Below are 15,202 nucleotides of genomic sequence, written 5' to 3' on the forward strand. Positions count from 1 at the left end.
AATTTAAATTGCATGGTCCTGGCTATCTAATATTGTTTAATCGCATTTGGAGGATAAGTCCCATATCAGTGTGGGTAAATATTATCTGGAAACCCGTTATCCAGAAAGCTCCAAATTATGGAAAGCCTGCTTCCCATAGATTACATTATAATCAAATACAATTTTTTTTAAATGACTTCCTTTTTCTCTTTAATAATAAAACAGTACCTTGTACATGATCCAGACTAAGATATAATTAGTCCTTATTGGAAGCAGAACCAGCCTACTGGGTTTATTTAATTTTTACATGATTTTCTGGTAGACTTAAGGCAGGGGTAGGCAACCCGCGGCTCCGGAGCCTCATGCGGCTCTCCATTCTGCTTGCTGCGGCTCTGTCTTGCGGCTTTGCCTGTCACGTTGTCTATATAGCCCTCGCACTTGCTGGCAGCTTCTTGAATGTGTGACTGCTGTAAGCTAACGGCTAGCTTATCGTGGTCGCTCAGGAAGTGGCCAGCAGGTGCGAGGGCTGTATAGACATCCCAGGAGTGAAAGGCAAACCGAGCCACAGCAAGATGATTCATCATTGTCCTTACCGTGGTCACACACTCAAGACAAGAGAAGGAAGATCAGCATGGAGCTTCAGAAACAGAAGTCACATTAAAAAGATGAGAACACTAGCATTTAATAGGGCTATTAATTTAGTTTAATTTATTTCAAAGTAGGCCTACACATACACACTGCAATTCTGTTGTTGTAACAGTTAAAATAAAAAAAAAGGTTAAAACTTTTAAAAGTTTATAAGCTGTGTTTTGCGACTCCAGACTATTTTTCTTTAGTGGAAGAGGGGGCAAATTGGCTCTTTTGATAGTAAAGGTTGCTGACCCCTGACTTAAGGTATGAAATCCATAGAGAATTGCAGCAGGGAGTGCTGCATTCTCTATGGATGTCATATAACAGGATGTGAAGGTGAACACATTGTTCTATGTGCACCCCTTGAAAAGTAAGTACCTACTGCTAAAGTGCTGGATGATTGGTTGCAGACTTAAGGTTTGAAGATCTAAATTACGGAAAGATCCGGAAAACCTGGATAATAGGTCCCATACCTGTAATGGAAAAATAAGTGGGAGCTAGACTATGCTTAGACCTAAGGTAGAGTTTCTCTTCAAAGATAAAGATTATTCTTCACATTTGCACTGTATTTTTATTCACATTTGCACTGTATTTTTATATCTCCTATAATTAGTTACTTTTACGGTTGAAGAAGAAGGTTTAGATGGAAAATGTAATCATTTTACGAATATATAAACTTATTATTCATTCTCATTCTCATTGCTTCATTATTCTATTCCTGGCTATTTTGTCGAATACATTTATTCTCAGTGTATCTCTCTGTTCCATTTCAGTGTTGGGTCTGGTCACTACACTGCCTATGCTACCCATGAAGGACGCTGGTTCCATTTCAATGACAGCACAGTGACACTCACAGAAGAAGAAACCGTGTCAAAAGCAAAAGCCTATATTCTTTTTTACATGGAGCGTCAGGTTTCTGCCACAACTGAGAAACTATAAATACCTCTTGCCACAATCATAGACTTCTCCCTCTCTGCCCCACCAGGGTGCTTTCCAACTTCTTGGCTAATACTTGATTCAACATTTTTTGTGCACTTTTTTTACATCTCATCAGATACAATTTCTATTCTACATTATAGTAATCTACTGTCTGTGAATACAGGGAATAATTGTCCTCACCAAGTAAAGTATCAATACAGTTTGTGTAGGTTTCCTACATGTATTCGTGTCAGCATACACGTCACTTCTATAGCAGTTGTATAGCTTGTGTCCATACATCATCCAATGGTGGAGACATTTTCAAAACCACCCTTCATGCCTGTCATTGAGTTTAATGCCAACTGTCGGTGACATGGGACATGTTTCTGCTAGTAAAATTCTGCCAGCCATGACATTAACTTTAAGGTGTATGATAAGGGTAGGTATGTATTTATTTCCCTAATGATTGCACTCCCACATATAAACATTAGTACTTCACGGTTGCTATCACACGTATATAGTGTATGTGTTTTCTCAGTCATTTTTGAATTTGAAGTATTTTTAAACATCGGTACCTCTTAAAAAAAAAAATGACTTGTTTTCAATGCGGTGTTTTGGGGTCTTCCCACCCCATTTGGTTTTGAAATGGAGTATCTTCATCAGGACTCTGGGTATCTACATTGCTGCTATAACATGGAGAAATGCATAACAGACTTTAATTCCGTTTGTAAAGAATTCTGCCTCTATCAAGAAGTATGGACTATATCAGGAATATTGCCTTACATTCCATTTCACTTTTGGTTGATAAATGAAACCGACAGGGCTATTTGTACCCCATAACTGCTTGTCAGTATAGCCATATAGTAAACCAGAAAATGCAGGTCATGGACTGCAGAGCCAAAACAGACTTGAAGCTGAGAGACTTGTTCTTGGGTGAGAGCAGCACAGCTGATATGTTCATTCCAGGCATTAAGGGGCCCTGACAATTGTTTTTACAGGCATTTATGTTCTGCTGGCTATTTAAAGAAGCAGTGTATTGCACAATTGACTTTCCAAATGCTTGGATCAAAAAATCTGCATTCTTCTTTGTGTGTGAATGACCGAGTCTGGCAGTGATAGACATAGTGAGTGCATTGAAGGTACCAGTTCTGTGCCTAATCTCTTCTCGATTTTATTGTATGCTGCCCCTTTGCAAACTGCAGTTCCAATGTGCAGCTGTATATGCTGAGCATCTCCTCAGTCAGAAAAACCTCAGCAGATGCAAAGTGTGTGTGTGATGCTGTAAATCTTCTTTCTTTTAGTACCTGCTTCAGTCACTTGCCCTTTTGTTTTTGATGTTCTTGTTGCTGTGCTGCTTGTTTAACTTATTAACCTTTACCTACTCAAGCAAATGTGTCTGATTACCTGATATGTTAGCTGACACTGCCAGTGAGATACAATCCATTACATTATGACATTCACAATACTGACTATTAGCATTACTTTTGTACCCTGACACTAGGCACCTTATTATAGGCAGAGAGACACACAGATTAACAAAGCAAAAGCAATGTATTTCTTCATGGGAGCTCCCAGTTCCATGGTTTGCCTGTCTGTTCCACTCCCATTTTTTTTTGTCCAGATAGATGTGACCAGTTACCTCAAAACTCTGTAGCTTGAAAGAGTCAGCTCCAACTAAGTTAAAGTCTATTAGTCTATAAAGAGAGGGAAAAGGAGGCTTGATGTCACTGATTAGAGATTTGTTAGATCCTGAGCCTGTGCACTGCTTTCTGCAAATGTCATTGACATTTATACCACAGATTAACTCCCAGCATCTCACTGACTGCACCAGCTTGTGTGCTACTGGCAATTTTAAAGGAATTGTTCAGTATAAAATTAAAAACTGGGTAAATAGATAGGCTGTGCAAAATAAAAAATGTTTCTAATATAGTTAGTTAGCCAAAAATGTAATGTATAAAGGCTGGAGTGACTGGATGTATAATAGAACAGAACAGAACACTACTTCCTGCTTTTCAGCTCTCTTGGTTTCCACTGACTGGTTACCCTGGTGACCAAGCCGTAACCAATCAGAGACTTGAGCGGGGGCCACAGGGGTCATAACTGTTGCTTCTGAGCTGAATTGCAAACTCACGGCCCTTCAAGTCGCTGACTAACTCAGAATTAGAGAGCTGAAAAGCAGGAAGTAGTGTTCTGTTATGTTATGTTAGACATCCAGTCACTCCAGCCTTTATACATTACATTTTTGACTAACTATATTGGAAACATTTTTTATTTTGCACAGCCTATCTATTTACACAGTTTTCATTTTTATACTGAACTGTTCCTTTAAGTCCTCAAGCTTCAGAGAAACCGGTTGCAAAACCTTATTTGAGGGACAGCAGCATGAATAGTAAGCAGATAGTAAAATAAAGGTAAAATGTTAATTCCCAGGATTATTGCTCCCAATTTGTCCCACCCCTACCCCTGCCAAAAAGGACATTTCAGCTTATCAGCTCATATTAGCAGTTGTTATGAGACTTTGATGCGTGTTTTGAGTTTTATTGTTCCATGTTAGTTATATAAATTAATTTGCAATCTGGTGTACCTTTGATTTCTTCAGCATTGCGTTTGTATATCATTGTACTGAAAATGATTTTGTTTTATTTAATAGTGTGATGCTCCTGATAAAGCAGCACTGGTATGTGAAGCCTGCCACTTCCATCATGTATTTAAAGAGTAAAGCAGAGCTCACTACAGTCCACTATAGCTCTCTCTTCAATTGTATCTCATGTATATTCATATTTATGAACAGGGGAAATTGAGCGTTCTACTTTGATAAAAAAAAAATCTCATACAAATAACTGGACAACCCAGAGTATTTACATCAAATCAAATAGTAAAGTAAGGAACCAGTTAACTGCCTTTAGAAAGGGGTTTCCCCTCTATGAGGCAGTTACGCTTTCAGTTTGCAGTGAGGTTTCATTTAGACAAAAAAGTTCAACATACTTGACTGCCAAACATAACCGGCTTTTTTGTATTTCTATGGAGAATGTCGAAGGCAAGCATTGTAGCTCACAACTTCTAGCTGGACAGTCCTTTGCTAGACGGTTAAAAAAAAATAAGGATGAAATCCATTTGGTGCTGTTGGGAAGTGGCTTTAAAATTCCAATACTGGACTGTCTAACTTTCCCCTCTAGTCCAGAAGGAGGTGCTGCAGGTTTCAGGGGGAAGGCACCATATGGTTTGGTACCCAGAAGGTTAGGGCTGCTTCCCTGTGTTATGATGTCAATGAACTGGACAGAGTTCCTATTAAAGAGCTATTATAGCATTGTTTTGTTTTTATATTTGTATTTGACTATTATAAATGTTACAACACCATTGTATAATGTATCACCCGCTCAATGGTTTTTCCTAGGTTGGCATGGTTACACTGCAGTTATTTATCACATAGAAGACCTCATTCTTTGATGCTAAGGGTTCTGTAGTTGCATGAACACTGCAGGAGATGGAGAAAGATCTCTTTGTCCCTCCCAGTGAATGAGTTGATTGGTGATGGCAGTTGTTTGGGGGTGGAACAGGTGTCTGACGCCCCACAGCATTTGTTCGTTCAGCTGTTGATGTTTTGCTACAGACCCTCATACACAACTCCAGAGCCCACTGATACTACAAACTAAGTTACATGTAAAGATGTGCCTTTAATACTAAGGGAATTCATAACCGCTCAGCTAAATGAGGTCGCCCAAATTCCCAGTGAATTACAACTGTAGTTAATAGACTTAGCGTTGTCTTCCTTAATGGCTAAGCACTTGTGCTACTGTGACAGGGCTCAGAGGGCCTGATAAATCCGTCTATAAATAACTAGACATGGCAGCTGCTCTCTGACCCCAGCACCCTGCCTTATATGTACAGGAGCTTCACTACCCTCCTACCTACAACTGCTTGCACACTCTCCTCACTTGCACAGTTGCTTGCACACTCCCTTGGCACAGGAGCTGAGCATTCCCTCCAACCGGTAAGTCTATTCTTTCTTCCTTTCATAGACAAATAATGACTGCACAAAGGGACTGACCATGATGCATTCAAATCAGCAGCATTGAGTGAATGGCAAGTTCACAACATGGGGCAGATTTACTAAAGGGCGAAGTGACTAACGCTTGCGAAGATTCACCATCGTTACCGTTTTTAGGCACTTCACGATTTAATAATGGGCGCAGGCATAACTTCGCTAGCGAAAGAGACAGACGCTAGCGCTCATTCACACTCTATTGCCAGGTGAAATTTCGCTCTGGAGAATGGACGTTACTCTGCAAATTCACTTAAGATGCGAAGTGCATAGATCTTCCTCAATCTTTGTTACTTACATCATATTTCATAGTGGAAAAAGGTTCTGAGTCCAAAAAACACTGGTGTCTTCTTTTTTCAGAGTGATAACCTACAAAAGTCCTTAAAATTTTTTTTGGGTATCCGGATTCCCCCATACATTTTCTAACATATGGAACATTAACTATACAGTGGGCTCATGTGTAGGGCATTATAACAACTCTATTTGCTTTATTAAGGTTCCCTGGGGTTGTGTAATGTAATGTATTTGCTACAAAATATACGTCCATTAAACTTTAAATTTCCCGCCGTATGCAAATTAGCCTGAACAAAGACCTCTAACGAAGTTGCTCTAGGATTTGCTCGCGTTGCCGAAGTAACGCTAGAGAAAATTCACCAGCATTCGGCTCCCTGGATGCAACTTTGCATCTTAGTAAATTAGTGCTGCCTGAGCGAATTTTCGCCTGGTGAAGTGGTGCGATGGCTGCAAAACTATCACTGGTGAATTTTCACCGTTTAGTAAATTTACCCCATAGTGTTATACAGTTAATGTTGTGCAGGATCTGCTGCTCAGAGATTTGTGTGTAAACCCCACACTCCATTGACTGGGATTAGTCCAAGGCTTCTTAGTGAGCATTTATGCAGATTACATCCAAACTCTCTTATTCCACTTTTATTTGGCATTCAAAAGTGTTGCACACATAGTCATATTATACTAGAATGTAACAGTTTTACACTAACATTAATCCCCAATTGGGAACGGTGTGATTTTTGCCTCTACTTTACTCCTTTATCTCAACCTTAATATCCACAACAGAGAATTGCCTTGAGGAGTGAGTGCAGGGGGAGATTTACCTTCTGGTTACAGAGCATGGAACCTGCTCTGTGTCATGTACCAAACTATTGTTGGCCTTCCCAATAACTACAAGAGCCCAGTTAGTACAAGCTGTATTCACTGCTTGTCTGGCTCATTAATGAATATAAGGTTATAAATCTGTACAAGCAAATGAGTTACTATTATGTATTTTTTTGGGGGGGTGGGGTCAATAAGTGTTTACACTTAAATGTAATTTCCATGTTTAAAAGGAAAATAACACCCGCATTCAGGTAGGTTTATGTAGAAAAGATGCACAAACTCTATTTGACTTCCAGATAACTTTCAATCAGACATCCCTGACTGCACAGGAAAGTCTATAAAGTGATCCATTTCCCAACATCCCTAATCATACAACCCTTCCCTCACCTTGTTCTATTGTGAAGTGATGGATTCTGGGATTTGAAGTCCCTCTGCTTTCCATTGTGGCTTGTGCATAGATTCTCTGGAAAGTGGAGGGACTTAAAGTCCCAAAATCCATCACCTTACAATGGGAAAATGCAAGAGTGCTGTTGGATCACTGTGTTCACTTAAAGCTGGGCGCACAGAGGTTGATAAAAGCTTTTGTACCGAGACTGCAGCTAATTGGCCTGTGTGTGGTGTCACCTGACCAGCCTACCCAACCAAAATCAGTCAGATATTGATCAGGCAGGTTTGAGTTTCCCATTGGATCAAATAGCACATCTGTATGTCGATGCAGCCTGTGTCCTGATGGCCTACATTATAGAAGGATCAGCCCAATATTGCTGATCTTAAGGTGGAGATATTGGTGAAAATCCACTTGTTTGGCAGCCTCTCCAAACAAGTGGATCTTTACATATGTGGCCACAGAGGAAGCAGCCCTGCAACACAGACTGAACCTTGACATGAGGCTTCTGGTCGTAGCTGTATAAAAGCAAGGTACCAGTATATCATAAGAATGTAGTAAGAATCTTCTAGCCCACAAGGGTTAGCTTTGCAGTGCTCAACACCTTGCTCTACAGCAAAGTGGTAACATCTCTCTGCAACTTTTTGTTCAATGTCCTGGTCCCACAACAAACCAAACTTATCAGGAGTCTCTAAACCCCACTTATCTGTCAGATTGTTTTAACGTGATATATTTGGATTTAAAGGAGGTGGAAGTATATATACTTTTGACATTTTAGGTGTAAGCAGAAAATATTTTGTAGTCACTCTTTTGGGGTCTCTTGTTACAATGGACCCTCTAATATATGAGGGTTTAGTGTCGGACTGGCCCATCGGGATACCAGGAAAACTCCCAGTGGGCCCTCATTCTTCTAACCGTTTCACAGCCATTCCCTATTTCTTTATGGGGAAAAAAGAGGCTTTATAAAGAAAGAATAACTTAAAGTAAGTAGATATAAAAGACTAGGAGAGTAAAGAGGTTGACTGAGGAGAGAAGGAATAATAGTACTGAGAGTGAGCCCCTGCTCTATGATTTTTGGGAGGGCCCCTGGTGTCCCAGTCTGACAGTCAGGGTTGACATTGGCAGTTATTTAATGGGGTTGTCCTAAGACAAAAGAGTGTAATTTTAAACCACTTTTATTTGTTTCTTCTCCCACACACCCAGAGTTCAGATATTCTGCTGGTGCTATTGCTCCTCTCATTCTGAGCAGCTTCCCATAGACATTCAGTCAACCATTCTGTATGGCTTTAACAGTTATTTGTAAATGCAACTGCAAACAAAAGCAACGTTTGTGTATCCCATTGAGATCTCTGCACTCACATGTGTTTCTGACTCTTGAAACAACTGGTCTGTCAATCTGCTGACTTCTGCTGCATTGTTTCTGGAGTCACAACTAGGAGAGTACAGGGAACAGACATAGCCATCCAATGACTGAATTTAGTAGCACCCGCATTTATATTTACTGTCAAACCACCGACAATTGTGCCTTGTGAAGATGCTTAGAATTATATTTTCTTTCATTATACAAAAATATATACTCCTCCCCCTTTAACACCTCACATCAAGGTCATAAGTCTCTGACCGTGGGAAAAGAAAAATTCAGGGTGCAGAGACAGATTTACACTTTACCCAAAGTTTAACTTTGTGCAGAGAACTCTGAAGCAGCTGCCCCCTTTCCTGGGCTGGCAGTAAAAGGAACAGTAACACCAAAAAAAGAAAATTGTTTTAAAGTAATTAAAATATGATATATTGCTGCCCCGCACTAGTGTGTTTGCTTTAGAAACTCTACTATAGTTTATATAAACAAGCTGCCGTGTAGCCATGGGGGTAACCAGAAAAGGCTCAGTTTACATAGCACATTAGCTCTGTAAAACACCATTATAATGCACAGAGTTTATCTGTTATCCACTATATAACCTCTGACATTTAGCCCTATTTCAACTGGCTCCATCTGCACTCAGGGTCTGACTGGAGCATTGGGGTCCCACCAGGGCTGCAAAACAAAGGTTCGCTCTGGCGCAAAGATCTAATTACACATATTGTTTCAGAAATCTGATTCTAGGTCTATGGGCAACATGCAGAATTCATTTATATGCACAATTGTGTTTTTTCAGACACTCCCCCACATTTAAATGTTCCAGTATATGATATAGCCTAGAATTTATTTTGATTTACATTAATGGGGCTGCACTTTCTATTGTTTTCCCTGTCCCAGAGCAGAGAATCCCATGAGGAAGTGTATGGATTTTGTGGAATGAGCAGAATTCAAACATGCACATCACTCAGATGAACCGCGAGTGTCTCCTGCATCTCTTCTCCTTCCTGGACAAGGACAGCCGCAGATGTTTGGCACAGACCTGCCACAGCTTTATGGACATTTACCAGGAGCCATCTTTGTGGTCAGTTCTCAATTTCACCTGCCCAGCAGAACTTAACAAGAAGAATTTTATCCTGGGGGCAGCTCTGAGATCCTTGTCTATTTGCTGGTATTCCAGTCGTGTGAAAATTTGTAACATTGAGGACTGGTGCAAAACTGCCCTCCAGAAATCCATGTGCAGCCAGCATCAGAACATAGTCAGCGACTTCCTCCTGACAGTCAGTGAAAGGTGAGTGCCAGTCTCTACAGGCTACTGTCAGGGGAAAAGTTTATAAAATACTGATTTTGAAACAACAGCGCTGGACATTTTGGAATGAAAAGCTTCATGAGATGTTGCCCTACTTAGAAAATGAAGTCAGTGAGCAGGGTAACATTTATCTGGTCATTTCAAAGCAGAGCAATAGCCAGACCTTCTTTTTATCCCCCTATGAATTGAATTAGTGACAGTAGGCAGTTATCCAAAATGACCAGCAGGTGGTGCAGTTCTATAAAATTCATTATACTGCCGTTATCAAAACTCTGAATTAAAAATGCTTACAAGTGTGCTCTGAGCAATGTAATCTTCATTTGTTTTCAGGGTTATATTTCCCTTAACAATCCCTGAGGCATTCTTAAAACTGGCTTAGCAGGGGGCTTATTATAGTTCTAGTGTAGAAAAGTGTAATTCATTATGCCTGAGACACTACTTTTTACAAGGTGCCATTTGTGACTTTCCAATGTGCATGAAATACAAAGGTAACTTCCCATATCAATTCATGATGCTGAGTTTTAGCTTTGTATAACTTCACTTCCAGTAGATACATCACAGGGATAAGAAGCAATTAGACATGGGGCCGATTAATGTTCAAGCCTCTGGACTCGAGTATTTTGTTTCCTAAAACCATATGTGGTTTCCAAATATCTCTGCACCTAAACCATGACTGGGAGGGGGGACTATCGGCAGCAAGCAGAGGTATTTAAATGCAAAACCACATTTGATTTTAGGAACCAGAAGCTGAAGAATTACTAAATTAGTCTTATAGAATTAGTGATCACAACAGTAGAAAACCCTTCATGAAGAATATATCTGAATTTATTGCAGGATAAATAAAAGGATCTAATACATTCCTATTAAACTATTTTCTCTGCCATACAAATCTGGTACCATTCACTTTATATGTTATTTTAATTATCCTTTGTATATACTTTGTTACAATTTTGAGAAGAGAGTGAGGTTTTGATTGAAGTTTTGCTATATTGAATATGCTTGTTTATTTGAAACCTAAAGGTATTCTGTCATTTTTATGTTTCGTTTTATTTTCTAAATTAAATTGCAAATAATTCACTCTACCACTTAACATTTTATTCTTGAACCAACAAATGCATTTTATTAAGCTGTAATATTGGTGTGGAATTGGATGCAGCCATCTCAGTTCTTTGTGTTTTATTCTGAGCTTTGAGAGGGAGCCGGCCCTTTCCGGATGAAACTGCTTTTAGACCGCTATTGTTTTTCCCCTTTTCTAAGTCGTGCTCCCTAGCCCAGGGCTGGATTTCTAAAATGTGCACCCCTAGGCTGCACACCTCCCTGCCCCTACTGCTCTTACCCCCCACCGCCACCAGCTCACCCCCTGACCTGCTCACCTACTTCTCAATTCTCCCAATTGCCGACACTGGGAGGCTGGGTTGAGATGAGGTGGCGGGCGGGTTCAGTTGTGGCCAGCAGGAGGCATGCCACCCCTAGCATTTTGCTGCCCTAAGTGGCCTGCCCACAAATCCGGGCCTGCCCTAGCTTCACCTAGAAGTATACATGAGCATAGCTATATAGGGAGCACCTTTAGCAATGCATACAAATCCTTCAGCAGAGGTGTCAGGTAGCGGCTATCTGGTTAGCTACCAATTGTTCTGTTGATGTAGGCTGCTGATGGGCTGCCGGGGGGGCGGGAGGAGGGGGTGAAATTACTCCAACTTGCAGTGTAACAGTAAAGACTGACTTAAGTTTATCATAACACAAGTCACATGGTTTGGGGCAACTGGGAAATGGACACCATGTCTTGCCCCATGCCAAATTACAAAATTAGATATAACATCAGTTATCAGAAATCAGTTTTCCCTTTAAAAAAATATGTTTTAGTGCAGATTTCTGTTGGAGCAGCACAATTAACTGATGGAAAAAACGTTTTCCTGTTTCCTTTTAATAAACATATCTTTAAAATAAAACATCCCAGGTCTATGCATGGCAGCAGTGTGCCTGACATTCTAGAGACCTATACATGTCTTATGTGCAGTACAGCTGGAGGTTCTTTGTACCCAGACTGCATTTCTTAATCTGCACTAATTTAGATTCACATACAGGTATGGGACTTGTCATTCGGCAACCCAGAATAAGAAAAGCTCCAAAATAAAGGAATGGCCGTCTCTCCATTTTATCCAAATTTTTATCAAGGTTTTCCTTTTTCTCTGTAATAATAAAACAGAAGCTTGTACATGATCCTAACTAAGATATCATTAATCCTTATTGGAAGCAAACCCAGCCTATTGGGTTTATTTAATATTTACATGATTTAGTAGTAGACTTAAGGTATGAAGATCCAAATTACAGAAAGATCCATTGTCCAGAAAACCCCAGATCCCGAGCATTCTGGTTAACAGGTCCCATACCTGTATAACTGAAACCTAAATGACTTGATAATTAATCAGCATCTATACTACAGTATATACATATTCTGCAGAGGTATTTCATTGTGGATTTTGCAAACTGTTGTCATGTAGGATTGACTGGAGCACTAACTAAACATTGTTACTGTCTCTGTTTTAGGTGCCCAAATCTGCAATCACTGACACTGTCTGGCTGTGCCCACGTGCAGGACGATATTCTTATTGAGATCCTTACGTGCTGTTCCAACCTTCACATTCTAAAGTTAGAGAACTGCTCTGGGGTGACAGACAAGATGCTGGCTATGATCCCTGTACTTGCTTGTCACTTGGAGACTCTCCATGTCAATTTCTGCCGGAATATAACCCACAAGGGCCTTTATTTTCTGCAGCAGTTTTGCCCAGGGCTGGCTCTACAGGCAGACAGAAGCGCAGGTATGGTCGCTGACAGAATCCCAGAGGAGAAGATTTTGTTTCAAACGACAGTCAGGAAGCTGATACTAAGATGAGACAAGTCAGTGTAACTTGGGAAGTGATTGGCAAGCAATGAATAATGGAGGACTGGGAGTTCGTTTAGACTGATAGAGGTGTGAGAAACAGTCGGACTTTTTGCAGGAGATGTAGGAAAGGCAAGAGAGACAGTTAATGAATTACATGATGCTAGGAATGGCGCCAGTGTAGTTTACAGCTATGCTGATTCTTCTATGGCGTGAGAATGAAGACACTGACTAAAGATATTTCTATACAACACGGCCTAATGCAGATTGCACTTGACTCAAAGTACAGTCCACTTCATAGCTCAGACACCTGCAGCTATTTGCTATTTTACAAGTGGATAGGAATGGCTGCTATGTGCCGGCTCCTGACAAGTGCATATCTGTCAGTCTTGCATTTTTCCAGCAATACAAACTGGTCACTAGACCTGATCAGATCCACAGGACTCTACTGCCATTACCATTCACTAATGACTCTGCTCCTAGAAATACACAAAAAAAGTACCACCACATATTCCACTTTTTTGGTAAGTGCTTGTAATGTACATGCCGAAGGAAGGGAAGAGCACTGGTTTTGCATTGCAGTATATTTTGCTTGAGGGGATGCTGCATTTCTAGTTATGAATGTATTGTGTCTGCACAGACTTCCTACAGTTTGTTTATGTCCTACTGGGACACAATGTTGCACAATGCCTCATGGCTAATTTGAGCAAAGGTTGGATCCAGTGGTCTAACAGCCTGTCCTGGTATTGGATCCTCTCTGTATCTTTAGCAACTTCCATACTGCAGCCTTCCAGCTCTGCTTATTTTATCTGTTTGATATTTGTCCACATTTTGTATTTTTTTCTACTTCTAATAAACGTTTTAAAGCCAGTGATTGTGTATTTCTCATGCACCAATCTCCTGATGTGCCATAGCCTTAGTATACCAGGCGCAGTGTTCTAGTAAGGGAACAGCACATAATAAACATGTGGGGTTACACACTGAGACTGATTAGACTTCTGATGCTAATACATAGTGTATCTAACATTATTTTTACATGGTAATGGACATTTTAGCTCTCCATTGCTTACTGTATGGACTCATCAAACAGGAGACAGACACAGTTGGAGAGCAGCACAGTGAGATACTAAGTCCCAGTGCAGACTGGTGAAAGCTATCACATACTGGGGAGAACAAGCGCTTAAGATAGGGAAGGTGAAGGGACAATGGTCATCCCTTGAAATGCCCAATAATCCTGTGCTGTTTATATATGGGACATAATTAAACAAATCAGTGAAATGGGGTTAAAATAGCGAGTTTGAGGTTTGTATGACCCACTGTAGTTCACGCATATGAAGAATTTTATTTTCCTCTATTGGAATGATTTAAGACTTTAAAATCTCCCATGAACTATTGTGCAAATACCTCTATAGTTATATCCTGACCTGATGAACTGAAAAGTGTTCTAATTGATAATGACCTAAATGAATTTAAGCTGCCTGAGATACAGTTGTGTTCAGAATAATAGCAGTGTGTTTAAACCAGTGAATAAAGCTCTAAATCCTTATAACAGCTTTTATTTCCATACACACTAATGTATTTGGAACACTGCACATTTTATTCCAAATCAAAACAAAGAAATGTATCAAATTTGTGTTATTCCTTTACAGAAAGTGAAGAACATGGTATATTAGGCTGTTACAGTCTCCATTCTTCTCTGCAAACTGAAACATTCACTGTATAAACTGAAACATGTTTCAAGATTTTGCTTTCCTTTGAATCACTGAACTAACATTTAGTTGTATAACCAGTGTTTCTGAGAACTGCTGCAGATCTGTGTTACATGGAGTCCACCAACTTCTGGCACCAGTTACATTCCACAATTCTTCTGTATTTCTTGTTTTTTCCTCAGAAACAGCATTTTTGATGTCACCCCACAAGTTTTCTATTGGATTAATGTCCAGGGATTGTGCTGGCCACTCCATAACGTCAATCTTGTTGGTCTGGAACCTAGATGTTACTCATTTACTGGTGTGTTTGGGGTCGTTGTCTTGTTGCAAGATCAATTTCAAGGAAAAGAGCAACATGACTTCTTCATGTATTTTGTTTATTGAAACTAATCCATGATCCTTGGTATGTGATAATCCTGGATTTTACATTCATCAGTCCACAAAATGTTTCACCATTTCTGTTTAGGCCAGTCAATATGTTATTTGGCAAATTGTAATTCAGCACATAATTTTTTCAACAATGGGACTTCTTGCCGATAGTTTGGCTTCACATAGTCGTCTTCTAATTGTAACAATACTCACAGGTAACTTTAGACCATCTCTGATCTTCCTGGAGCTGATCATTGGCTGAGTCTTTGCCATTTTGGCTAGTCTTCTATCCATTCCAATGGTAGTTTTCTGTTTTCTTCCATGTCTTTCAGGTTTTGGTTGCCATTTTAAAGCATTTGAGATCATTTTAGCTGAGCAGCCTATCATTTTATGCACTTCTTTATATGTTTTCACCTCTCCAATCAACTTTTTAATCAAAATATTCAAAATACTATCTGTCTGAACAATGTCTAGAATGACCCATTTTACTGATTTTCAGAGAGAAATGCACTA

General features: G+C 39.9%; 2 protein-coding genes across 5 annotated transcripts in view; both read left to right on the forward strand.

The window, feature by feature from the left end:
- Positions 1-3,250, forward strand: part of usp3.S (ubiquitin specific peptidase 3 S homeolog) — a 28,059-nt gene extending 24,809 nt beyond the window's left edge. For all 3 annotated transcript variants that reach the window (XM_018255616.2, XM_018255617.2, XM_018255618.2), the window contains one exon: positions 1,383-3,250. In XM_018255616.2, the coding sequence (XP_018111105.1) occupies positions 1,383-1,548 (166 nt within the window). In that variant the 3' untranslated portion in view covers positions 1,549-3,250. The remainder of the gene's footprint in view (positions 1-1,382) is intronic.
- Positions 3,251-3,735: 485 nt separating this feature from the next.
- fbxl22.S (F-box and leucine-rich repeat protein 22 S homeolog) lies at positions 3,736-13,481 on the forward strand. Of its 2 annotated transcripts, none has more exons than XM_018254482.2 (3): positions 3,736-5,518; positions 9,322-9,712; positions 12,278-13,481. In XM_018254482.2, exons 2-3 carry the CDS (start codon positions 9,378-9,380, stop codon positions 12,621-12,623), a joined length of 681 nt encoding a protein of 226 aa, XP_018109971.1. In that variant the 5' UTR covers positions 3,736-5,518; positions 9,322-9,377; the 3' UTR covers positions 12,624-13,481. The 2 variants fall into 2 exon arrangements, with proteins under 2 accessions (XP_018109971.1, NP_001090359.1); NM_001096890.1 differs by having other exon boundaries at positions 5,451-5,518; positions 9,327-9,712.
- The last annotated feature ends 1,721 nt before the right edge of the window (positions 13,482-15,202 follow it).

Source organism: Xenopus laevis, chromosome 3S (assembly GCF_017654675.1).
Source record: "Xenopus laevis strain J_2021 chromosome 3S, Xenopus_laevis_v10.1, whole genome shotgun sequence".
Classification (NCBI taxonomy): domain Eukaryota; kingdom Metazoa; phylum Chordata; class Amphibia; order Anura; family Pipidae; genus Xenopus; species Xenopus laevis.